The 25,449-nt window shown below is 42.8% G+C and overlaps 3 protein-coding genes across 3 annotated transcripts; 1 reads left to right on the top strand and 2 right to left on the bottom strand.

Moving 5' to 3' along the window:
- Positions 1-819: 819 nt before the first annotated feature.
- On the bottom strand, positions 820-1,933 carry LOC121599674 (adenylate cyclase-like). The gene is made up of 2 exons (XM_041927677.1): positions 1,841-1,933; positions 820-1,769 (listed from the first exon to the last, which is right to left on the bottom strand). Exons 1-2 carry the CDS (start codon positions 1,855-1,857, stop codon positions 956-958), a joined length of 831 nt encoding a protein of 276 aa, XP_041783611.1. The 5' UTR covers positions 1,858-1,933; the 3' UTR covers positions 820-955.
- Positions 1,934-8,526: 6,593 nt separating this feature from the next.
- LOC121599673 lies at positions 8,527-10,969 on the top strand. Its single transcript, XM_041927676.1, has 3 exons — positions 8,527-9,178; positions 9,266-9,893; positions 9,971-10,969. The coding sequence occupies exons 1-3, from the start codon at positions 9,003-9,005 to the stop codon at positions 10,142-10,144; spliced, it is 978 nt and encodes a 325-aa protein (XP_041783610.1). The 5' UTR covers positions 8,527-9,002; the 3' UTR covers positions 10,145-10,969.
- Positions 10,970-13,186: 2,217 nt separating this feature from the next.
- On the bottom strand, positions 13,187-14,384 carry LOC121599675 (protein transport protein Sec61 subunit beta-like). Its single transcript, XM_041927678.1, has 3 exons — positions 14,164-14,384; positions 13,830-14,038; positions 13,187-13,745 (listed from the first exon to the last, which is right to left on the bottom strand). Exons 1-3 carry the CDS (start codon positions 14,164-14,166, stop codon positions 13,658-13,660), a joined length of 300 nt encoding a protein of 99 aa, XP_041783612.1. The 5' UTR covers positions 14,167-14,384; the 3' UTR covers positions 13,187-13,657.
- Positions 14,385-25,449: the final 11,065 nt, after the last annotated feature.

A 25,449-nucleotide genomic window follows, 5' to 3' on the forward strand; every position in this document is an offset into this window, starting at 1 on the left:
TTCTTTCCCAGGGCAACCCTCTTCGAATGCAACCTGAATGTCCTTCGAGAGTCGTATCGATCAAACCTACCACAAAGACAACAGAGCACCCTGTTCCACCTTTTGCACTGGAGCTTTTATTTCACGCCCAATGCTTTATCGTCAGCGCAAAACCATCATCAAGAGTCATTAACCTTCGTTCTAGTTTCCTCCTGGTCCGCTACACTCCGACCGTGTTCAGCATGCAAGTGTGTCCGAACCTCATTTATCGATCGGAATGCAGTCGTCGTCTCGTTAGTTGCGGTTCGTTAGCTGCAGTTTGTGCAGAGAAATACCACACACACCACACACACTGCTGCTGCTGCTACTGCAGTGTGTGCTGTGTGTGTGTCGCCATTTTCCAACCTCACCATGCTTTGGTGCGATTGGTGTGGTAGTATAGCATAATGTTTTGTTTTGTGAATTTGCTGCAGACAGTTTCATGCCAACAGCACAGTCCGCACGGTACAGCGTATCAACGTCATTTCCCGAACGACGACACACCGTTGCTAGGGAGCTGAGGACCTGCAAACCCCACAGTCGCGCAATTGTTGTCGCAAGGTTGGAGAGTATTTTTAACCCGTCCCTCTTCCGAAACCGAAAGAATGGCGAATGTCACTTGAGGCATGTTGCAGGTTGGCGTAGTTATGTAAAGGTAAAGGCGAAGCACTTCGTAGAAGAATGTTAGATTTTTAGGCTGTTTTCCTAGCCATCGGACGATTGCTGGATCGATAATTTGCCTTTTGGAAAGGGGTTATTCGGGAGCATGCAAAACGGAATAAGTGGCTTTTTTGGGACACGTGAGATTATGACAGGAACCTTTTATTCGTGTAGCTACGTAACAAAGCCGTAGCACAAAGAGAGCTCCAAATAGCGTAGTTATTGTATAGAGCGTCCTCATTTCATCCTTAAATTCATACAATATCCTTACGAATCCTTACTGCACAGACTTGAGCCACGTTTGGTTCCAATTGTTCGTACCGGCCGGATCGAAACCCTTCACCAGTGGAAACTTTGCCCGCGTCCAGCCGTCAATCACCGTCAGGTGCCGATTATTATCGACGTGAAACGTTTCTAGCTGGGGCATCGTCCAGTACGACGCATCCAGCGCCCGCAGCCTATTGTTCGACAGGTCTAGCTTGTGCAGCGCTGCCAAATTCACCTGCTCCGTCGCCACGAAGCGCTCCAATCGGTTGTGGCTCAGCAGCAGTTGCTTCAGCCCCGCCGCATTCGCCAAACGATCCAGCTTGAACTCCTCCAGCAGGTTGTAGCTGTAGTCGAGCTTTCGAAGCGCAGTCAGTCGCTCCACTCCGGTGGGAAGATCGCGCAACCGATTGCGCGGCACGGACAGGTCCGCCAAACGGCAGTCATTCTCACGACCGAGGAGCGTCAGCTCCAATCGTTCCAATCCCGCATTATCCAGCGATAGGCGGACGAGCTTGTTACGCTCAACTGTGAACGTCGTGTGAAGATTCTGGTTGTCCGAGTTGCTGGTGAACAGGAAGAGGACCGTGTTGGATTGATCGAAGCGCAGGATACGTTCGATTTCCGCCACCGTACCGTTGCCTTGCTCGTGGATTTTGTTGGAAGTTGCCGGTGGTGGTCTGTAGCCTTCCTTCCAGCATTTCCACGCCTGGTCCGTTTCCTGGATGCGGCTGTAATCGTAGTGGTACGGCTGAACCGGACGGGAAGGTGCTTTAGCTTCCGTGCCGGAGGTGTTAAACCAAATGTTGAGAAACAGCAAAAAGTAACTAAAATGATAAATTGTATGTTTTTATCACTTGAAGATGATCATGTGAGATAAGGGTGAAGCAATACTTACAGCCGCAGGGAGGCCATCTTCTTAAGCCGTGTAATCCACCGGCGGCTGCCGATGCTATTTGTTCAAGCGATTAGCGCTCACTAGTCACTCTCAGAGTGTCTGTGATGTGAGATGACACAGACACTTATCAGTAAATGGAAGCAATGAAATCATTCATAACAAGAGCTCCTAATATTAGCTCTGAGCGTGATGCTTAATTGACTCCATTGAATCTCATGCTCTGATGCTGATGTCATTTGAAAGACGATTCTTGGAGAGTCATTGTAGGCGCTTCCATGAAAAAATGTCCGAAAAAAACTTGGTTTTTCTGAATGTTATCAGGCCAAAATTAGTGTTTAGGAGCTTTCCATGTTCGGATGTATGTGTCAAGTGTTTATGGGACAACTCGTAAGATAACGCGCACGCTCTCGACCCTCTTTTGTAATGTTTACATGTTTAAAGAGTCTGATAAGCTTGCCTGAAGCAATCCAAACTTGTATTTTATTTATTATTTCATTCATAATAACATTGAACAAAAAACCTGTTAAATGTTGTATATTTTACAGTCATTTCCACTGGTTACTCATGATAACTTTGCTTTCATGATAACTTTGATAACCACAGCCAATTCATGATAACTTTTCTGTTGCGTCACAACGGCATTAAAAATAGTTTGTAATTTCATCTTTTTTGCGTAGAAACTAATTCAATTTAATCAATGTCAATGTCAATGTCCGTGTTAAAACCTAAAAATATCAACTTTGCAGAATTTTCTAATACTGAAAAATCTGCATGAAAATGGTTAAATTTAATTGGTAATCATTCAATTATTGATTCTGTTTCCTCAATTCCCTGAACATGGAAGCAAACAATTTCAACAAAACTAAATCAAGCGTTTGACTTACTGTCAAACATTATTGCCCTCGAGATAAACATTGAAAACAAGTGCATTAAGGACAAAAACTGTATTCTTCGAGGCAAACGACTGTAATTGCAGCGGATTACATTCTGCGCACAACAGCCTTTACCACTTGGTCATGCTCAGATAACGCTTTCTCGCAGTTGTCAAGTGAAATACCAAACAAAACACCATTTACACCATCCAAATGCGACAAGACCTGATGGCGGGAAGGCTTAGTGTCACTCACTGTTCACTGCCCCACAATACCACACCATTTGATGGTGCGAAAAGACGCAATATTCGCCATTCGCCATTGATCACAACCCTGTTATCACATGCTCGGTGTATGCGTGAGCGGGTTGCTGATGCTAATCTTCGTGCGAAGTGAAATGTCGTGTCGTGATTTGGTCCACGCTTGGCATGTGATATTTTGGGAGGGTTGGATGAATCGTTCACCCTATTTATCATCTGGTTTACAGCTGATGGGGACATGACTGGTGACGTAGCGACTGTTTATCTCCGTTTGCGGACTAATGGAAAGTTTTGTTTGTGTGCATGTTTTGGAGATTGTTTTTGGAGCAGAGATGGAATATTCCGCCTTTTACTGGATTTTTCTTCCGATTCTTTAGTCCCTCCCTCCTCTCGTAATCGTTCATGTCACAAGTTATCAGAGTTTCTAGAGTGCATCATGTTTTCGAAAGAGCAAAAAAAAAACACGACTCTTTCGGTCCTTCGAACCGGATATGTTGTGCTAGTGAACATTGTGCTATCACTATTTACTCGAGGAGTTAGTTACAACATGGCTCTCATGGTCACATTCCAAGCGCCCTCGTTTCCTCTGCAATTAAATCGCCCATGTACACTAAACAATCACCAACGCTCAGCAAACGCTGAGACCGATGGACGGCCATCTTTCATCGTCTATGTCCAGCTCAATATTTAGAGCAGCGCTGCTGCAATGAAATGCAAACGCGGGCAAGAAAGCGGCCCATCTGGTTTGACCTTCGCCTGTACGTTTGATGAACGACACGTGCAGTGGAAAGAAAGCCATCCCTCCCATGGTGTGATGCATTTCCGTCCCTGTGTCTTCCGTCTGCTCAGGGCGACCGACAATACAAAGTACAATTGCAATGAATTTCATAATTTATATATTTACGTCCATCATGCAGCGGGAGGAGCATCGCGTGAACACACCTTCATGCGCTGGATGCTGGGTGGATGGGTGCACACAATAGACACCGAACCGCAAGACTTGATTCCATCAATTCAACACAATCTTATCAAAGCGTTGTGTGGTAAGGGATCGGGCGGTGGCTTTCCTTCACCACAGCGGGAGTGGAAATTTCCAACGTCCGGTTTAAGGTTACACGGCACGTTCTGCTCGGGCACGCACAGAGCAGTGGATGAGCGGGTAGGAGAATTCCTACCGTATTGAGCGCTGCACACACTACGGAACTCATGATTGACGGGGACGCCGGCAACCACGTGACTCACGTGCCCACGGAAGGTGCGTGTTTATGCAGTTCTAGTCAAACAACCGCTCCTCGCTGGCGTATGGTAATCTGATCAAATTCCTCGCCACCTTATAAAGGCCCAATGTATGTAGCGGAAAACCGGCTTGATGGCCTAGTTTGCTGCAATTTCTGGTGCGCAATTAAAGCGCAAAAATAAGATCCACCATGCCGTTGCGTACTTTGTTTTGCGCGAGCCTTCACACACCATTGTGTGCGCAATCATATTCAAAACACAATACACACAACTCACAGCTGTGTTTCGGGTTTGTTTGTCAAGTTGGCAAAGGTCGCGCGTACTTTCGGTGCCAGAAATGCAAGGTGGGGAGTGTGTTAAATGTCGTCTTAACATGGCAGAATGTTATGCCAGGTGGATAGTACACAACTAATTAACAAGAATATATTACTGCGTAGCAGCTGATTACAGAGACTTTTCATCCATATTGAAGGACAGAGAATTATAGTGTTCCTGTAAAAATTACAAGAGCCAAATTTAACCCATAGGAAAAGATCTCATCTGGAATCGAGAAATGTACCCTTGACCTCCTCTATGTTGCGCCGTCGTCATGCTAATTGCTCTATTTGACCTCTCGCTCTATTCCACATCATAACAGGCCATATAAAGCCTTGTTTTGTGTGACGATTGTTAAATTTAAACTGAAATCATTTATCTTATTCTGTGGTGATCGTTTTTAAGCAGTCAACTGTGTCTACCCTTTACATTTTGGCACCTTTTCCACTTAGGACATGCGCAGCATCAACTCTTTTCTTTTTTGTTTATGGTGAAAGCAACGGACCGATTGTTTATGGCCCCGTTTTTTTCCCCTATTCCATCATACCCTCCGTACGATCGCGCCCCTTTCGTCTGTGTTTACCTTGCCCGTTTCTTTTACCTCGCATTCAAAACATTGTAGCCTACCCTGTTCACTCACACACCATTTATACCTCACTCTGTTTTTCTGTCTCTTTTTTCCTCCCCGCAGCAGCTTACAGCGGTGTGTGCGTGTCCGTTCCGCCTCGAACCGACTTAAGCTACACTGGCTTAACCCACACAACGCTGGCAGCCACTGGCAAACGTGACGCGAGCAAGCGAGACGGAAACGCTCTGGCACAAACGGTGCGATAAGGAGGGAACGAGCCAAAACAAACACCAACAAGAGCCCGCGCCTCTGAGTGGCTAGCTGTGTGTGTGTGTGTGTGTGTATATTCGCGCGCACATTGAACTCGCGGCTTTATAAATGCCTTCGCTTCCGCGAACGAAAACAAAGCAATCGCATTCGAGCGATTGAGTCGATCGGGTGTCTCTCCTGTGTGTATCTTCAAGCCAAGTAGGCCTCGCCTGAGCAGGCCCCCCGCAACCGAACAGTGCAGTACAAAAAAGTAGTTCTGTGTGTGCAGTGAAACAAAAACCAAACAGGGAGTGAAGTAATCTAAATTTCCCTTTTTTTCTGTCTGGTAGCTCAAATCCGTTTGAGTCTACCGACCACAACCAAGCAGCGTCAATGTACGCCATACGTTGGACTACAGAGCGCTAAAAACGCATCCAAAAAAAAACCCCCCGTAAAACCTAACAGAACGCCCTGAAGCGTCTGTCGCGCGTGTTTGTGTGTGAAGTTGTTTTGTAATTCGTGGTGTGTGAGTGTGCGTTACAAACACCACCACCGTCGTCGTTTCTTTATGTTTAACCCATTTTTTAACCGTGTAATTTTGACGAAAAAGCGAAAACCTAAATTGTAAAGTAAATTAAACTAAAGAAGAAAGACAGTCGAGCAAACTGTACTGGTTACCATTTTGGGACACGTAGTTACGTCCCGGAGAAAAAGACTTTTTCCCCTTGAAAGTAGGAGCAAATAGCTGTTGAAAAGCAATCACAACAAGGAAAAAATAAGCGGTTGGTTTGCAATATTTTCTCGTTTTCAATTTGCACCTACCGTCAAAACACCTTGAACGAGTTACGCACCAACGGGCATCACTTTCGTGCTAAAGGTGGCCGAAAGGACAATTTTCTTCACTGGGGCTTAGGCCGTTGTATGGGTAAGTAATGATTAAAAAATACTTTAAAGATTATTGCTTTATGTAACAGGCTAGATAAAAATCGAAACGTACAAATAATCAACATAGGCGATAGGGCGCTAGGGAGAAAAAACGAACTAGACAGACCCCTTCGAAAAATGGCGTCACTTGACATCCGCGAAGGATTAGTTCATTAAAATGACACCCCAAAACGAAGGTCGTTTGCATGTACCCGTCTGTGACCGGATATGCTTTGTTAGACGATTGTCCATAATTGGATTAGCCTTCCCGTCGCTGTGTTGGTAATTGAATTAATCGTAACACCTCGGAATTGGATTGTACAAATGTCTGTGCCATTTTACGCATACGACTGGCCGTATGAAGGTCGACGCACCACAGACACAAGATGGTGGCAATTTTGGGACAGCAATCAAAAAAGGCACAAAACAACTGCAATCTACACCGTCTGCTGTAACGATCTGTTGCCATGCAATCTGTTTACTTTCATTCCCTCGCACACACCCTGCGAACTATTATCGCCAATGTGTTCTTGAAACCACATGACGCATCTCGCCATCAATCCGGACGTGGTCGTGGCTGTGTCGATCGTATGGTGTGCACACAAACAGGGAGCAACAAAAAAAAAAACAACTTAACCACCATGCGAAGATATCGTGGAACGTGGCATGATTCAACGTCAGTAAACATGGCACAACGACAACTACGATACCGAGCGCAGCTTGGCTGGACTTTGCCCCCCCTGTCCTGGATAGCGCACACATGTGCGCGAGACACATCATTTGCCTGATGGTACCACATTTTCAGGGTTGGCAAAACGGGGGAACGTTTCTCGCAGCGGCTCAGATGAACACCATCAGCCATCCTGAGGACCTGTGTACCTGTGTAATTGCACCGCTGCTGTAACGGAACATAACGCCCTCCTCGCAGCCACCACAGCCCGCTGTTTACTTTATGGCAAGATGGTGGAATTCCTTGATGCTTAATTGCTCCCATTTGCACTCTACCCTGCACGAAAGCGTACGAAAGAGCTTGTTGCAGCAGGATCTGGTTAGTGTGTCCGAGAAAGATAGCGCGATATTGGTGCGAAGAGAATGGCACATTCGCATCGCGTCGTTGTTGGAGGCGCTTTCATGACACGTGATGAAATGACATTCAAACCAGCGCCATTCACTCATTCGCTTTACGCATGCTATGGCAAGCGGTTGTTATGCCCTTATCAAACAAGGGGGCAGAGAGGGGTTTTTCGTTCCTCAACAACGCTCTTGAACAGTTGAACGCGTTTTGCCGAACAACCAAATCTTCTTCTCGCTACGAAGCATGCGCTCTTTTACGCTCCCAAAAACACGCGCAAACGTTGGCCGCCAACAACCAACAGCTGGTGTTGGTCGGGTGTTGTTTTGGTTTGTAGTTTTTTTTATACGCCTTTTTTTACTACGACCTTACTACGAGTATTTTGTTTTTATCTCCCTTTCTCTTTTGCGCTCTATGTGCCTCTCGATATTTTAACTCAACTTGAAGAGCGTAACAACGAGCGAACGAGGAAGAGAGAGAATAAAGAGCAGAACAAGCATATCGTGAGAGCGATATTCTATGTACAGTATAATTCACAATATTCGCAAATATTTTTTTATCTACATTTTATATCGAACTTTTCGAAATACAATCAGGCAAAACATTAAAAATGGTAGCTGTAAGCATTTGAGCTTACCATCTACATTAAATTCAATTTTCATATTTTTTGCTCTTTTGAAATGTATAAGTATAAGCAAGAGGAGTTTCAATTGCTTAGCAAGGACACGACATTTAATGAAAAATTCAAATTTTTGCACTAAGTGCTAACTTTACTAAAACAATCCTCAAATTATCGTGTTCCATATTGTTGTTCTGCACAGTAATTGGGCGTTCGAGCCCGAATTCGAGCAAATGTGCTCGAATAAACTCTCGCGCTGCATTCACAACAAAACTGGAGGAAGTTTTTAATCAAATCTTTTACCCTTTAAATTATTTTAAACATTCTACTAACTTTACATTTTTTTTCTCTCTCTCTCTCTCTCCCTGTTGTTTCCTCTCCCATTGTCCAGAGCGTGAAAAACCATCGTTTATAAAAGGGGACGAACCGGGCCTGGCTGGCAAGCAGGGCCGGAGCGATCTTATCTGTGCGAACAGCAACAGCAGCACCGTGAAAATTGCTAGCGTTGAACGTCAAGATGGCGCGTACGTACCGACCGTTGGCCGCTGGGGCAACGAGTGGCCAAGCTGACTCGGAACCGAGCGGAACGAACTACGGCCCGTGGTTCGGGAGGACCATGGGAGCGTCGCCGGTCGATCTGCCCGACGATTGACCGAACCGGACAGTCACAGGCACGATGTGACTACCAGCGACGAAGCAGCAGCACCGCCATCGCGGCCGCGGCCGGTGGTCCGCTCCGTATCATGCACCAACGGTGGCCCGCACGGTTGCGTCGCAACCGGCGCCGGCCCCGACGATGGTACGGGCGAGACCGAACTGGCCGCCGCCGTCGCGGTCGCGTCCCGGCTGCCCAACGGCACCCACTGGATTGCGGACGATGGCGATAGCTACAATTTGGGCGCGTTCGATCAGACGAACGGTGCGTGGCCGATCCGGCAGCCGCTGCCGCTGCCGAAGTGGTCCGCCCGGCCGGTCACCCCGTTCGTCGTCGACAAGCTGTGGCAGTACGAGGATTTGATCGGGCTGATCGAAACCAAGCTGCAGCGGATGCTGGAGGAGACGCACTACAACACGGCGAACAACTTTGTGGATTTTTACCGGGCCTACCGGGGAGCTCACCGTCACGGCCGCGGTGAGCTGCGGACGCATTTCCAGCACTACACCATCCCGATCAACCGTCGGCACCATATGTGTGTTAGTTTGGCAATGGAAATTGTGTCTAGGTAGGTTTTCTTTAACGCGGGGGAGGGTTGGTTTTGACAAGAGACAAATCGCTAACGTCACTCCCGTGGACACTGCACTCGTTACAGAATCGCTGAACATCATCCGGACATTGCACGTCTGTTCTATCTGGTATCGTGCGAGGAAGCGCTAGACGAGACGGACTCGTACATCCAGCACTGCGAGGAGAACGGCATCGAGTACGCCGGGTCGACGCTGGAGAAGGAGCACGCGATGGTAGCGATGAAGATAGTGGTCGGCGGGCGCGAAGGTGTGCTGATCCTCGACCCGGGCTACCACGTGGCGCGCGCCGTCACCGTCATGAAGGACCAGAAGTACCCGCACACCGGCTGGTTCACGCAGTCGGACGAGCCGCACTGCAAGCGCGAGTACAGCTACGCCCTGCACGACCTCAGCAGCGACTACATCACCTGGACGGAGCGGATGACGCGCGGCGCCAAGCAGCAGTACGAGGAGTCGCTGGTGTACGTTGCGCGTCCGTACCGCACCGCGATCGATGTGACGGTGCGCCGCAACCTGGTGTACAACTTCCGCTCGCTGCTGTCCCGCGACGCGAAGGGACGGGTGTGCGCCGGGCTGTACTTCCCGGTCGTGCCGAACCCGCACGATGCACAGGTGACGCTGTTCTACGACAACGCGAACGGCACGCAGGTGAAGCAGAAGTGCAAGTTTGCACAGTTCAAAGATCCGGAAACGGTAAGTCGCTTGCTAGGCGAGAAAGGACAGTTTGTTCATTACTTTCAAATCTAATCAAATGCCTTTTCCACGCACAGATTCCTGACCCGGTATTGGCCCATCTGGAAAATTTGGCCCCCCAGCTGCGCATGAAGCTCGGCGACCTGATCGACCTGATGGTGGATCTGGCCGAGTCCGTGCACGACGTCGAGTTCGTGCAGCAGGTGCTCGAGATTAACAACAACATCAACGAGCTGTCGGCAGATAATTAAGAAAACAACAATAACCATATATTGTGCATTTTTTCCCAACTTACTTACTTACAAACTATGATTCACACTAGCTCTAATATCTTACTAGCTTAATAGGAGAGCGCACCGACCCAAACTAATCGAACAATTTACTATTCACCAAGAAGTAACTATCAATCCGTGACACACCACCCTTTCATGGGCCCAACCGCTCATTAAGGGTTAAAGCACTTTCTAGTTTGGCTTGACCTTAGCATATCTACTTGACCACTGGTGTCTGACCGCGTGCGTAGTATTTGTTTTGATGTGTAATTCAAATTTTAAACTGTAACTTTTGTGTGTCGTACGAAAAACAAAACAAAACCAACAAAATTAATACGCGTGTTTTAAGCAACTTTTGCCACCCACACTGTACTCCAGCTAGGTTTTCCCTCCATTATTACTTCACAATATTTCTGTATCAATTTGTTCAATGCCTGCCTGCCTGCCAGCACCAGCCTGTTGTTGGTGGGTTTTTCTGTTGCAAACCCACGAACGAGACCAAATCTTCGCAAAGTCATTCCAGCAAACTCTGGTTTGTCACAATGATTTGCCGCATTGTGTGTGTGTGTGTTTTTGTTTTTATTAGTGTCTCACTAATTTCGTGCACACACTTTGCAAAACTGCACCACGGACGAGTAAGCAAAAGGCATTGTAACGTGTAGTAGAGTGTCGTGTTTCTTCTCTAGCTCCATCCTTATTGTGGACTATTTAATCATTTTTATTCAAAATGTGTATTGTAATTCTATCATCACTCCCCCAAAAAAGCAACAGAGTGCTTGACAAATAAAGTGAAACAAAAACGTATGATTTTTTGTGATATTATTTTTAGAAAGAAAGGGGCGTTTAATTGGGCAAGCCTGTGAGAGCACCTAAAGTTAGCTAACATGTTGGGGGAATGTCGAAGACGATGAGCTGAGCAATAAATATATCAAAGTTGTTTCCCAATTTCGAAGATTGTTCCCATTGTCAGCATACAGTTGAAAGGAATGGAGGAACCATCTTCTACCAGTCTACCCAGATCCTTGCATACGCTGATGATATAGACCTCGTTGGTCTGCGGCTCTCCTGTGTAGCAGAAGCCTACCAAGGAATCGAGCAGGCGGCAGAAAACCTCGGATTGCACATAAACGAGGCAAAGATCACATAAATGGTAGCAACATCAGCGGCCCTACCAATAACGAATCCAAACTTACGTAGGCGTTACGTACACAAAAGTGAACGAACTTTTGAAGTCGTCCAGGATTTCACCTATCTTGGGTCAAAGGTCAGCATCGATAATAGTAGCGCGCAAAGATGTTGGCTGTAAACGGGTCATTCTACAACCTGAGAAATCAGTTCATCTCAAAGAACCTGTCGTGACGGACGAAGCTGGGACTATATATAGCACCTATATAGTACCGGTACGCACATAGGCCTCCGAGACATGGATACTGTTCAAATCTGACGAAACACTTTTAGCTGCGTTCGAGAGGAAGATGCTCAGAAGGATACTTGACCCCGTATGTGTGGAAGGACAATGGAGGAGCCACTATTGTCGGCTAATGACGAGCTATACGAGATGTACGGCGACCTCACTGTCGTGCAGCGTATCAGGTTCGCCAGACACAAAGGCTGGTAAAGTCTTTTTAGGTCCTCCATAAGGCGTGGTAGACCCAAATCGGAGGTGGCATGATGGTGTGGAGACGCCTGCCATTAAGGTCAGGTTAACGGACTGGCAGACGAAGGCACGAGACCGTGAGCGGTTTCGGACATTCCTGAGGCAGGCCAAGACCGCAAAGCGGTTCCACTAGTGAGTGGGCTTGGCTCTCAGTGACGTATTGGTTTCCCCGTCGCAGAATAGTCAGTCCTACGTATTGAGCTAGGATAGTAAGCAGGCAAATTTATAATTGATTGGTTAATATATACTATGTGACCGTACCGCTGCAAAGAGCCCGATGGAGGATCACATAAAAGTATTTATTACAACATTGTAAGGCAACAAACATGTCGATTTGTTTTAAAAAACACTGCAGTGATCACTATTGTTCACGTAAGTAAATTGTTGTTTTTTTGCTGTATTTCATTTAATATTCATCAGAATATTGCTTATCGCACAACAATTTAGACTGTAAAACATATTGACAAGATGAATTAAATGAAATTCTTTGCAATACCCCGCTGGCCATAATGTTTTCATCGTGACCAAAGCGGGAAATCACGAGGAAAGGTATTAATGTTATTATTTCAATATGTTTTATAGCCTAAATAGTTGGAGAATAGAATATCCTTTCTTTTGGTGTAGAATAAGTCATAGTCTGATTAATATTTAATGAGGTTTAACAGAAAACCCCAAAATTTCACGTTCGAGTTCACTGGAACTGTAATCCGGGCTTAAGGAATAAGCAATTTTGCTGACGGAGAACTTATTATTGAATATGAATTCTTGAAAATCGTGTTTCTTTTTATGTATGAGAGTATTTTTAATTTAAACTAATAGGAACACTTGAAGATAATGTGTTCAGATTTCAACTGAAGAATTTAATGACAAACTTTAATAAATTTTCGTGCAATATGTTAAGCGAATGTGAATCACGTTCACGGCTGTAACGAATGTATTTGTACAATTTATACATTCGACTGCTGTACTTGATTTTAGAAATTAAAGGTGTAGTTCGTTAGACTACATACTGTTAGCAATTAATGATACAAAATGAAAATGTAAATAAAAGTATTAATTAATAAAACGTGGCATAATGAGTACATCCTACCCGAAACCTTGCCGAGACAATTACCGGATAGAACTGTCATACATTAATTTAATTGTTAATTTGAAGAATGAATTACTTTTCGCATATGAACGCCCTAAAAGTTCATTTGGTTAGCAGTAATGGTATACGGAATGTTTCACTTACCTGTAATTAGTCCACCCAAGCTCACCGTCTCCGTAACATTGGTCGGTTCGCTTTCCTCATCCTGCATACGTCATCATTAATTCACCCTCCAGCCCTACACCGGGGAGTGGGTAATCTTCGAACACATTCGTTTTAGGGTTTGTTTGTATATAATTATATTGTGTCTCTCAGTACGAATAATAAAGATTGCCTTACGTTGACCTACAAGGGGGGTTTGCAGTATTTTAAATTAGTAGCGGCTAGTAGTAGCGGGTCTCCACAAACATTCACACGAAAAGAAGGAAAGAAAGAAAAAAACCGAACGACTCGGTGGACCATAAGATCCGTGTCTTATTACTCCGATCGTTACCGCCCATTGGATTGGAAGATGAAAACAAAACCAATGAATCTCAACACCATGTCCGACACGTAACAAGTGGGCCGTGTTCCGCAAGAGGTTCCGGGATGGGTTTACGCGACCAAAACACGGATAGAGAACGGGGAGACGGACACGTGTCCTTCCCCAGCGGTCTTGTTGGGCTGGTTGTAGATCTATTTACGATGAAAGAGAACTGATGCCTCCACGTTTAAGCCTAGCGATGGTGGGATGTAGCAGACTTGTTTATGCACGCGTGTATTTGCCCCAGATGTGCAGCATGAAGACGGAGGCGATGAAGAGCAGCGACATGACGAGCACTGGGACTGGGCCACTACAAATCGGAGCAATTTTTACCAAGGTTAGTCCCTCACGACCGTCTTTCTTCGGTGGAAAGTGTTCCGGCAGTCATACTTACACCTTGATGCCGGGCGAGTCATCGGTGTAGAAGCGCCACATGCCACCGGATCCGGTGCCCGTGTTACGATTCCGGGCGGCGGTCGCGGTCGTGGTGGTTTTGCGCTGCTTCAGCGTGCTGGAACCTCCGGCCGCTGCCCGCGGGGCGGACGTCGGCTTCGACGGTGATCGGCTACCGCTGCCGACGGAAGTGGAACTCGCTGGAGCAGGCTGTTGAAGAACGAGGGAATTGAAATGGGTCACAATCACGGCACCGTTTATGCATCATAGGGGCGACAATTTATAGCCAGCACGGCCATTTCATCGCACGCCATCACAAATCGATAGAAACCCACCATTGTACACTGTGACTTTGATGCGGACTACAAACAACGGGACAGTGAAACGAAAGCTATTTTGGAATGCACGGAGCACGATGCACGATTCGATCGCAACTACGGACGAGGTACGGGCGCGGATCAACCTGCGCGTGCTGGAAAGGTGAATTTAGCTGTGAAAACGCGAAAGTGCCAACCGGACAATCCCACCAACAACAATGCAAAAACATACACACGTATGATGACGTGGCTGTCAAATTGTGCGGCCGCTGTCAAACTTCGGCCCTGACAGCGGCATGCCGAACCGAAACCCGAAGTGTCTCGAACTCAGACCGCGGGCGCATTCGAGCTCGAATTCGAGCATGGTAACGGTTATTTTTAAACTGTACACATTTAAAAGGACAGTTTTTCTTATTCAGATTGTATCAATTGTATCAAACAATTTTGATATTTAAAAATTCAAATTAGCAAGAATAGCTGAAGTTTGACTTGACGGACGTACGATACGAGCAATTTGATACAATTCGGACAAATTATTAAAAGCAAAAGTTGCTCAATAGTTAGAGTGGCTGAAAATTACAGGTGAATGTTTTTAACTAAATTTTACTAATTCCATACACTTCAATCAAATAAAAAAAAAATTTCGGTTTCGTCTAATTAAACATATTATCCAAACCGATAAAAACTTTAAATTTTCAGTTAGTATTTTATCAAATAATTGTTTTATTTTATTCTAAAGGAACGGCTTTTTGTGAAGTGAAATTATAAAAAAGCCTTTTTTCCGAGCAAACAGAACACCAAATTCGACTTACATATAAATTACACACACGTTGCGATCCGCCATCGAAAATATTCATATTCGAAAATTCATCGAAAATATTAGACTAGCAACGGCGAAAACGAGATTTTATACAAAATCTTACAAAGGTTAAAAAGTTTATTTCAAACTGTTCTAGCTATAGCTTGCTAAATTCTTACATAGGTGTAAAGTCAAGAAAGTCTAAATAGCTTTATAATTAGAAAAGGCGAATGAGACCATTGGGGTCAAAATCTTTCAAAAGTAAATCTAAAAAACAATAAATATTAGAAATACTTTACGAGCGTTGCTTTTATTCCCCTATTTATTGAGAGTTTCATTTCTCTATTATTCAATAATGCAACTAACCGCTTAGCATGACAGTTTTGCCCCGAATTCTCTGAAATATAAACTGATGGAGACGCCTAGTAGCTCATGATTATATTTTAAAATATAGTTAAGAACTGCAATGAATTAGCCTTTGTTAACTATTTCTAAATTCATTTTGCTGATTTGATTACATTTTAATTTGTTTACATTCTTGAAATTATTCTTCTCTATATATTCAATACAAGAATAGTAAAATATTTATAAAAATAATGCTTTACCGATTAAATTACTACAACGTTCCGCAAAGTCTTCCTGGACATGACAAATGAAGCATTAAAAGAACGATTAAAGATGAAAAAAATCGCACTAAGTATCTGCCATACAGTTTGGTCTAATTTAAATAAATTATCATTCATTTCAGGTATCGTCAGGTAGTTATCATCATTTACACGAACGATATTCACACATAAAAATACAGCCAGCATAAATACGGGAAAAAACAGCCTCATGAAGAATGATTACGCATCGATGATTAGCAATAATGGTCCCTCGAATCGAACGAACAAGCGTCATGCAATAGTCCGTGTCAATAGCGATCATAACGTGGGACCGAGACGGAGCCTGATTGGAATGTATTTCTGGTAAGTGTAAGCGGAGGTAATTGTCCCCCTACCTGCAAGGACCGTATCTTTGTGCCTTTTGCTCCCCTTCCCAATTTGCGGTGCGGCTCAATGAACGCGAACATTTATTTTTCACCGAATCGACGAACCAAAGCATACGCACCAGCAAACCATTCGCACCTCTGGCCAATTTTGTCAGATTTTCTGCCCCACACAGAACACAGTATTACGTGGGCAGAAAGCATATTTTCGATGGAAATTGAAAAATAATAACCACCGACAGCTTTATCAGCGTTCAAATAAGGCCCCACCACGAACGAAAGGGACGACAAACAGCAATATTTGGTCACACGGTATAACATATCGTTTCGGCCCTTCTCGGCTCCGCATGGGCTTGCTTCCGAGTGCCTTCCACTGTGGGAAAAAGCCTTCCCACACAAGAAAATGACACACCCGAAACCACACGCCCCGCCCCGTGGTTACACACGCGAGCTACGTTTTTATTACTTTTTCATTAGCGTAATCATCATCGAGATAGCATCGTGGTCGTCGATATGGTTGAGCCTTCTCTCTGCCTCTCGCGAAAGCCAGCCTTTTATGACGACCCGAGGGGACATTGTTGAGCCAACGAGCATAGCTGCCCGGTGTCTTCCCGTACCCAAAACCGGAACGGACAAGAAGGATGGTTTTAATGGGAAATAAATCTGTTCATTAAAAATTAGCAATTATTACGCTTTCTTTCGCCGTAGTTTTCTTTTTTTGTTCTGTGCGCTTCTGACCTTTCCCAATCGGGTCGAGATGTCTGGAAACCGGAATGACCTGAAATATGTGCTGGTTTTGCTGGCCTCTCAAGATGTCTCGGCAGAATGTTGGCAATGTGTGTAACTTTTTCCTCCTTTTTTTGCTCTGCTCGTAAAATGTAGACGTTTCCAGTACAGTTTTGATATGACATAAAGCAATTGGAAAATTAGGATTTAATCAATGTAATGGGGCAAATGGATACAGAAGAAATTATTTTTTCGAGGCACGATTTCTGGATGCTATCGTACTGTTTCATTTGATGTTTAGTGATATTTGCATAATTTTAGCTGTATTAAATGCCTTTCATTGTCTTGAATCAAGATATGTTTTTTTAAATTTATTTATTAAAAGATTGTACAAAAAAAATTAATAATTAATGAATAATTTATATGATTGATTGTTATAAAATTACATTAAACTCAATCTCTGGCATAACTCTTTCATAAAAACTATCGAATGTTAAAATAAAAGTTAAAATATTAACAAAAACCAAATAAAAAACCAAGTGAGTAAATTATGGTAGAAAAATAATGTTTGTTGATGCATTAATTTACACAATATTAAATGTATTAATACACAAACCTAATGACATAATAAAGCTCCAGCTACTGACATTTTCCAACAATTAATGGTTCTTTTATAAAAGATGATAAAAGAAAAAATTTATTGGAGCAAGTGAACGTTTTAACCATGTCAGTTAAACAATATACTAGGAATCGTCAAGTATTACCAAAAATACCTTTATTCTTAATTTTTACGTGTTTTAGTTGCTATTGTACTATTTTAATGCATATTTTAATGGTCAAGCATGTGTATTGATGGTCCCTTTATCAAACGTCATCATTACTTTTACCAACCCATACCTGATGGGGGCATAATTCGCCTTTTCTGTAAAATGTGCAGCTAGACGAGTACTTTTTAGACTCACTGTATGTTCTTTATATGTTATTTTAAACCAGAATTTTCACTCGGACTAATCAAACTCGCTCCAGCTAATAACCAATAATTTAGATAAAATAATCTATTAAAAAAATTAGGATAGCATCAATAAAGCTACCATTCGCGATGGTTTATCACAGGAAGATATTTGATGCTTTGAGTCCCAGTAGCAACAAATAAGTTTTATATTTATGCAGAGTGTATCAATTAAAATGTATTATATATTCTCATTTTTTATTCAAAAAAGTCTAAAATCTAGAAATTCCAAATTTTTTAATAAGTCTGTTGTGAGAAGTGAAGAAAAACTCATAGAAGAAAATAATGTAAATGATAATTTAATAAAGAAAATTTCAAATCAGAATCTGATTGTAAATAAATTGTGTATGCCCTGTACTTCGAAAAAAAACTTATTGGCGAAACAAAAACTTCAAGAAAATAATGTTTGTTTCTATCTTTTTCCACGAAAAGGAATTGTTAATGGATTATTTCTCGTTTATTTGCTATTACTAAATTCCCCATGGGATAATCAAGCCAGAAGAAAACGTCCTATCAGCGTGTAAAATAAAACAAAGGTAATGCAAGGTAGAATAATATGTAACACATAAACCTGCAGTGCTTTAATACCCGCAAAGATTCCGAAAACAAAACCAAAGAAATCGAGAGAAGAAAAAAAAAACCCCAAAAAACCCCAATAACACCACAGATCCTTTTCTGGGGCATATTGATTAATTCCTCAATATATCACACGTATTATCGGTGGTGGTGATAATAGATTCACATATTCCCTTCGGAGCAAGTGAGGAAAAAAATCCTCCACTGAACCGAAACCACCTGAGTCCCCTCTTTTCTGGGTGTGTGTGTGCTACCGGTAGCGGTCTGACATGATAAATCTATTTCCATCCACCTTGACTACCACACGTGCTTGATGGTCATGCTGATCGCGGGGATTATATCACGTAAAGCTTTCCCGTGCGTGCCTTCGTTCGTTTCGTGTGTTTCGAAATGATGGATAGATTTGTTTCTCCCGAGATGATGGTGAAATCGCTAATGAGCTGTTCCGTTTACGCCTTGTATCGGGAGCGGAAATTGGGAATAAAATGGTGCGAGTAAGCATCATTTCTTTAAAGCAAAAACGTGCAAGTGTTTAAAGCACATCGCGAAGCGTTTCTCCCGGCACAACCCAATCAGTTTGTAACTGTCAAGCGCTCAGCGATTTCAGCGATTCCTGACAGCGCTTGCCAGGTCCTTGGGAACGAAATTCTTTACCACTTAGTCAGCACATTTTCGCTTCCCTCACCTGATTTGTTGGTTTCGGCCCGACAAGTCGTACGAGACCGTGTCTTCAGCGGGACAAGACGGAGCAGAAAGGTAGCATCTTTCCTTCTCGCCGTTCACATTGAACGGAAAAGAGTTTTGCGAACGACGAGCAAAAGTCATAAACCGGCACGAACGCGCAGAAAGGAGACCGATATTGAAAAGTCATCCGAATAAAAAAGCGTCCCCATCCGGCCTATCCCGACGGAGAGCGTTTTTGGAGTCGTAGAGACACCAACACAAAACTGCACACTCACAGTGGCATGCTTCTGGGTGGGCTGTGTGGGGGTAAAAGGGGGGGGGGGTAAAATGACTTGTCAAATGCTGTCTTTTTTAATGATGGATTGCTGGTTTGGTGGTGAAATGAGGAGGTTGTCCTTTGGGAGAAGATTTTTGTCTTACGAGAAAACACTCAAAAATGTATGTTCCGTTGATGTTGATGATGTTTTTCTGATGAGCAAAACAGTACCTTAGACTGTGATGATGCTTGTTAACAAACTGTTTTCTTTGAGATTTGCTTTTGCATGTTTTGGAGTAAGAAATGAGAGAATATTTCGATGTTTAATGGTTTTATTTTACGAAAATTATTTTACAAAAAATGAAGACTTGGTCTAGGAATAGAAATAGAAACATAAACACCCACTCAAACTTTGAAGCAAAATAATGAGTATTCTTCAACTGATTGTTTAACAAAAGATGAAAATTTGTACAGAAATATAAGTCAAAATCGTTGAATTTCCGCTTTTTCCACTAAGATTTGGAAAATTAAAGATATTGACGCAAAATGCTTTGCATATTCCTAGGCTTGCACAATAGCTCTCCAAAAATTTGCGTATTTTGTGTTCCTAGAGTAGATGATTTGAAATGTATACAAATATATCAAGCACATTAGACAAGCCTGCGTAATGCTTAATACTTAAAACTCATGAATGTAAATTGCACGAACGTACATCGACGCATATCGAGGGGTCACACGTTCGTGAATCATTTACATCCATATTGGTTTCGCAAAAAAAAAGAGCAGATATCTTTCGGAAATTTGGGCATTAGAATAGAATAAAATGAAGAGAGCGCTGGATAAGTAAAGAGAATGTCATAAGCTCGAGTTTCATAAGCAAATCGAATGTATTTAATGCCTGCTTTTAATGGGTTATGCAAATGTTTGAAATGCGTATTTTGATTTGGATTGTTTTGAAATACATCAACCGTACGAAATCCGAAGTAAATTTAGTTTAGTATAGGCGTTTGTTTTTCTTTTTCATATTTTAGCTATTCTTTCTGCTCGTAAGATTTGTTGGTTGTTCTTTTCAAAGTATTTTAACATAAAAAAGATGTAAAATAATATAAACGCCGGGCTACATTGTTCGTACTCGCTAGTGTAATTTCACTATCGATTTTCACTAGCGCATCTGGTGGCGGCTGGTGGAAGCTTTTTTTGGTCATCGAGGGAATGGTCGTGCCGGATCTCAAAATGTAGTAGTTTTTCCATCGTTTTTTGTTATGAAAAAGGAAGCAATGCGTGCAGGACATGTGCATCTACCTTTTACAAAACTTTTCTCGTACGAATTAAGTAAAAAAAACATGACAAAATCATATATTTTCTGAAGCGGCTCCAAATTGTTTGGCAAAATGCTTCGGTCAGCCGCCGCCAGATGCGCTAGTGAAAATTTTAATTACACTAGCGAGTACGGGCAATGTCCCCCAGCCTTAAAGTTTCATAGTTTTAGTCAAAAGTATTCACGAACAGATAATTCTAAGTGTAAAATATACCATATAGCTACAATTTACATAATTGCTAATGACGTACATTTAATACTTACAAAACAATTTATTATTACCATAAAACACAACACTAGTGTCAAAGGCGTAAGATCAGCATTGTATGCACAAAATTGCTTCCCAATGGTTACAAGTCTTACTATAGAGATAACGTGTAAGAAGAGAATGTCCTTATTATCCTACAAACGATTTAACTTCCCTTTATCAATTCGACAAACCGTTAAACTCAAACGGCCTTGTGCTTTATGTTGCACAAACCCTTTACCTCCACAAGCGCTTCTGCTTCCAGATCATCAACCAACCGGTTAGACAGTACATTGCCCTACAAGGACAAACATGTCGAAACATTTGAATAATTCTACAATCAAAAAAAGCTCCCCAGCTTTTGGCAACTGTACGTTCCCCCTTTTGCCACTGCCGAGCCGACGGCAATCGACGGCCAAACGCTGAAGCGACGGTTGAATGTTTCTGTCAAAAATGTCGTTTCCGGGAATGTTGGGTTAGAGCACCAAAAAAGGGGTAAAAACACAACCCGAAAAGCTTAAATAAATTCAATGGAATGTCAATGAGAGTGTACAAAAAAAGGAAAAAGAAAAAACAAGCAAAACAAACAGGAATGAAAAGCGAAAGAGGAAACGTGCATATGGACGATAAGCCGAAACGAAACGGATAAACGTGGAGAAAAAAAAACGCGCGTTGCGGTAGAGATAAAAATTGCAACACAAATTCAAATGATTCGTTCAACGAGGGGAAAACGAGGAGCAAAAAAGGAAGAGGGGAGATTGAGAGACCGATTGGTGAATCCTTCCCCAGCGCTTGAATGAAACTGCTGTAACAGTAGCACAAAGGAGTCAAAAAACGGTCCGAAAGATTCCTCCGCTCAATAGAAGGCTTTCATTTCTCCCCCTTTTTGCCAAAAAAAAAAGCAAAAACGGCTCAAAAGGCGAAACATTTACATGCTGTGGCAAATGGTCGTTCGGGATGAGGCTGGAGTGTTTTTGGTTATCCCGGTTAGTTTCGGCTAGAAATCACTCAGCAAGATGACAATTTTCAATCATCGTGTCCGGCGCTTTTTTTGCTTCTATCGAGTCCATTGAGTTCGATGAATGGGCGCGGGGGAGGGGGGGAAACTTTTCCACCGTTCAATAACTTTGACCACCAAAACGGATGCATGCATGATGAAAACCGGAAAGCTGATTTTAAAAGCGAATTCCCGCAGCGAAGGTTCAACTCGTAGTCCCCAAAATGCGCGGCCCCTTTTGGGCAATTGTTTGACAAAGGGAGAAGTGCGTGGTACCATTTGCCCCACCGAGTCGGTATCGTTAACAAAGGAGCAGCGCATTCGGGGATCCTCAATCAACAAATCAACCGATTCAAAATGAGTGAAAGTAGTGAAGCGTACCGAGAGACCGTTGCTCGTTCCGTTGCGAATTGCCTTTGCCACCACGCAAGCCTACACATTTTCGTATGGAAATGGGTGAAGGGTGAAGTAGAAAGGGGGCCATCAATTCCCCCCCGAGACGAGACGAGAAGTTTGTGGACTGTGCTTTTGCGTGTTGCGCTGTTAATTAAAGTTTATTCAGATGTTTCGTTCTGTTTTTGAGGCCTCACCACCGTTTTGCTTGACGCACTGTAAGCAATCGAAGCCATTTCTAGGGCTGTTTGTGGATTTGATACAAGATACAATGATAGCAGAAGGGTGTAGAAGCCTTTTTTTGCGGAGGAGTTTAGATTCGGTTCGCATAAATTTAATGCCACTGTGATAAGGGTTTTTGAGGGTTCCGGAGTTTCGGTAGGTGTGGGTTGGGAATGAAAATGAAATTGATTGACCCGTTTTGGGGGCGACCGAGTGGGGGCTAACTAATACGACGTTTTAATGAAATGATGGTTTAATAAGTTGGAATTGTAAGTCAAACAGGGGTGCGTTCGTTGGTACAACGGGGCGAAGTGCGTAGGTGAAAAGAAGGAAGGTGTCCAACAAAAATGCCAATGCCATGTAAAGTGTTCTGAATAATTAAATGGTTTTTTTTTCACATGTGGTAAAATGATAACAGTTTTGCAACTTTTCTACTTTTTCCAAAAAATAGATCATTTAAATTGATCTTTCGTCAAATTTTTAAACAAAGTTTAGGCATTTCATTTTTTTTGTAAAAGTATTAATCTTACTTATTTAATATACATTAAACTCACAAACCAAACCTAATTTTCATCCTTTCAATGTGAAAATGAAAAGGGGGCATACTTTCTGGATTCTTTATGACATCAAGTGATACCTTGGGTACCTTACAGCCATACCTTGGGTGTGATTTGACAGCTTTAGACATAACGTCGGTCCGGTCGGGGCGGTCCCATGATACAGTCGTCAACTCGAACGAAGAGTATCATGCGACTGCGTGGTAATGAATTACGTATCGAAAGCCTGCATAGGTTTCCATGTCTTCCTAGGACGTTACACCAAATAGAAGAAGAAGAAGAAGAAGAAGACATAACGAGACAAGAAGTCCAAAAAGTGTACTAAAAGTATTTGAATCGTTAAAAAGCCTGTTAGTAATTTGCACTACTGTTGACGAAGTTAGCTAACTGTTTACAGGCAATTAGTTTACAGGCGCAGTAGGTCAGGTAGGCTTGCGAGCCGCTCGGAGTCACAAAAATGCAACAGGCTCTACCGTCTGATTTGTCTGGGCTGTAAGGTTTGAACATCTCGAGGCACTAATCTTAATAAATAATGTAACTGTTGCGATGTTTGCCATAGTACACGTTATTATGATATTCTGAAGATATTTTTGTATATGCCTTCTATCCTCACAAACGTCACAGTATGGATAGAAAAGAACGGCATTAGACAACAAGACATATCGTGCCAGCGCGAAGGACGTTAATTCCAGTCAGACATGCTCTGTTTCTTTTCGAATCGTACCTATCGTATTGGTTTTGCTGACAATTACTGATTGATGAATTAGAAAGCATGCAGATTATTGATAGAGTTGGTAGAGTTTTGCATGAAGCATCTTCATGGTTCTTCAAGGAGAATGATTGAAATGATCAAAAGCAGTATAGAAATAAGTGTTCAATGCATCAATTTGATGGTCTAATGCTAAATATAAGAGGCAGTTCGATACAAAATGAACTATGTTGGTTGGTAAGGATCGTTTGGGTACGAAACCATGATTAACGTTATTAGGTCATCCAAGACTATATCTATAGTTCAGCAACTAACCCAATTTGAAGCAAAGAATCGTCTAATAAGTTTATATAAAACCTTTATTCGAACCCTGGTTGCTCTTATGAAGTGTACAATAATCGTACAATTCCCACAGAAAGTCCTGCTTTCGATTGAATCTTTTTGCTTGCAAATGCAAAACGGTAAGCTTTGCCCTTGCCGGCAAATCAATACCGTGCGGAACGTGCATCAGCTCACCGCAAACCGGAGGTTTGTGAGCGTTAGTTAAGAAGGCCCAACCGCCTGCCAAGCGTCCCTGCCAAGCGGAACCAATAAATTTTCTCATCCCGAACGATTGCTCCACAAAGCGCTTGGTTATGTTTCAGTCGCTTCTTGCTTTCCTTGCTGGCAACATGCACAAATGGAAAGCTGAGGTTCTAGCAAAGCTTACGAACTTCACTCGGCTCTTCTCTTTCCTCATTTCTCATCCGCGCAAATGCCGTAGTGCTTTCCATATGTAACCAACCGCGCGCCGTTTGGTTTGGGTTTGGTTAGGAAAAATTGGAACCAATTTATACTGAGCTAACAACACGTGTGTAAATAAATGTTAACCTTTCTCATTCGAGTAAGTGGGTAAGGAGGGCTGGGGAGGCGAAGAAAAGAAGGGTTAAGAAGTGGTTGCAAGCTTTATCGTCTTAGTAAGTGGTTGAGAAGATGGTGGTTGTTGCCTTGAAAGCTTTCTGTTGGAGCAGCGCTGGAATGGGAATGGAATTGCAGAGCGGATCGACAGGTACGTCCATGTTTGAAGTTGATTGAAAGGCAGTAGAATTGGTTGGTTTTTTAAAGGAGTATTGCAAAGATTTGAAGAACTAACGTTAATGAGCCAAAGATGACACATAAGAAACATATTAGTTTGTTTAATAATAGACCCCAATTTAGCGGGCTGATTCCTCTCAAGTCATAAGAAAACATTATATTTCTTGCCTAGATGCACCATTTACGTTCCAAGGCATTCCGTTAATATCATCCAGTCTAATCAATCATTTAAAGAAACCGCTTAGCAGGATTGCAAAAAGTGTCAACCAATCGATTGTCATAACCGCTCAGCGTGTCATACGAACGATGTGCCTTCAGTTCAAATAAGGATCATTTATCATCCGTTTTTTCGTGGCCACATTTGGTTAATGCGTGTTTGTGGGTATGTGTGAGTCACATTGCGTGATGAAGACTAAGTGAAAAGGGGATAATGAAAGGCTCATCAAGTTTTTAATAACAGGTTAGCTACCAGGACGTTGGTAAATGGTACCGAGAATTGAAAAAAAACCCGAATGTATGTAACTTTTTGTGTCGTACATTTAATATTCATACTTGGAGTAGCACTTAGGTATAATATGTTTTCAATGTATGCTTTGATTGTGCAGCATTCAATCACTTTCGGAGTGGTACGTCGGTTTAACGGGGTTAATGTATCAGAAAAACGAATGAGTCAATAGAGTGGTTATTTGGGCATGTGTAGGAAAATATTTCCTATCAGTGAAGTGTATTGTCCCTTTTAATTTAGATAA

This window comes from Anopheles merus, chromosome 3L (assembly GCF_017562075.2).
Source record: "Anopheles merus strain MAF chromosome 3L, AmerM5.1, whole genome shotgun sequence".
NCBI classification, from domain to species: domain Eukaryota; kingdom Metazoa; phylum Arthropoda; class Insecta; order Diptera; family Culicidae; genus Anopheles; species Anopheles merus.